At 49.3% G+C, this 1,494-nt stretch overlaps 1 protein-coding gene across 1 annotated transcript in view; it reads left to right on the top strand.

The window, feature by feature from the left end:
* The window catches only part of AMPD1 (adenosine monophosphate deaminase 1), a 36,248-nt gene that overhangs the window by 26,147 nt on the left and 8,607 nt on the right, over positions 1-1,494 (top strand). The window contains exon 7 of the mRNA XM_045291999.1: positions 901-1,095. Coding sequence (XP_045147934.1) covers positions 901-1,095 — 195 coding nt within the window. The remainder of the gene's footprint in view (positions 1-900; positions 1,096-1,494) is intronic.

Below are 1,494 nucleotides of genomic sequence, written 5' to 3' on the forward strand. Positions count from 1 at the left end.
TGGTCATCACCACCTCCTTACCCCCGCCTCCCCCTCTCCATGTCCCCCCGGAACCATTGGTCCCATTGTTTTCTCCTCCAGACTATTCATCCAGTCTATCTTATCTAGATAGATCTGTAGAGATAATAATATGCATCAAAAACTAAGCCATAGCAAGACAGGCGATCAGTGAGAACACTAAGTGATTTTAAGGAAGTGCCAACAGGAAATATCTGAGCAGTGATTCAGGCCCAAATCCCAGCTCGGCAGGCTCTGTGACCTTGGGCAAGTGACTTCATTTGTCAAAGCCTCCAATGATAAAATTGTCATTATCACAATATTTACCTCATAAATGTCGTCCTCTGTGCTGGGGCTCCAAACTCAATCCTCTCTCTTCTGGGCTAAAAGCAGCAGTAGCTACTTGACCGCCAGAGGCATCTCAGGGAGGGGGGTTCCATGCCCATGAATTCTGTGTGCCTCACGAGCAGGAAGTCCCCTGTGTCCGAGGGTGGCAGTCTTAGGCATCTAACCTGCCCTGGCTGTTGCTATTGCACAGACACATGAGGTTCTGATGGGCCCTTTTTTGTGCAGGGCCTCCTCCACCAGCTGTGCAGTCACGCACACCCTTACATTTACTGCTGGCTCCCAACAGTGGGATTCTATGCACTGTGGTCTCTAACAAGGAGCCCTGCTGGCAGTGTGGGTTTGTGTTGGACTGCTAAGCACAAGGTCAGCAGTTCAAATCCACCACCCTCTCCTGGGAAGAAAGATGAGGAGGCTATCTGCTCCCTCAAACATTTCCAGCCTTGGAAATTCTCTCCGGGTCTAGAGTTTAACTCTGTGAGTTGGAATCTGCTCCACGTCAGTGGTGGGTTACAGGCTCCAACAACGAAGGAGGGTTTTCTTTCTCTGTGTCTACAGGTGGACACCCATATCCACGCAGCTGCCTGCATGAACCAGAAGCACCTGCTGCGCTTTATTAAGCAGTCTTACCAAGTTGATGCTGAAAGAGTGGTCTACAGCACCAACGGGGAAAATCTCACCCTCAAGGAACTTTTTGCGAAATTAAAAATGCATCCATACGACTTAACGGTCGATTCTCTGGATGTTCACGCTGTAAGTTGAGAAGACGAGAGTTTCATGACCTAGAAGGAAGGTGGGGAGTGGAGGGGAGGAAGGGGGAACCTTTCGGGATGCTTGACATGTAACCACACACCTCTCCCCCTCCAGGGGCACGAACGTCAGAAACCATGGGGGCAGGGAGACAGTGGTCCGTGTAAGAGTAAAAAATAATAATAATTTATAATTTATCAAGGGGTCACGAGGGTCGGTGGGAGAGGGTAAAAAGAGAAGCTGATACCAAGGGCTCAATAGAAAGTAAATGTCTACCACTGGACATCCCCTTACAGAAGGGTCTCTGGGAGGAGACGAGCCAGTCAGGGTGCGATGTAGCAACGATGAAACATACAACTTTCCTCTAGTTCCTAAATGCTTCCTCTTCCCCCACTATCATGA

The sequence above is a fragment of the Echinops telfairi genome, unplaced genomic scaffold (assembly GCF_000313985.2).
Source record: "Echinops telfairi isolate 266 unplaced genomic scaffold, ASM31398v2 ScPeMD7_443;HRSCAF=831, whole genome shotgun sequence".
NCBI lineage: Eukaryota > Metazoa > Chordata > Mammalia > Afrosoricida > Tenrecidae > Echinops > Echinops telfairi.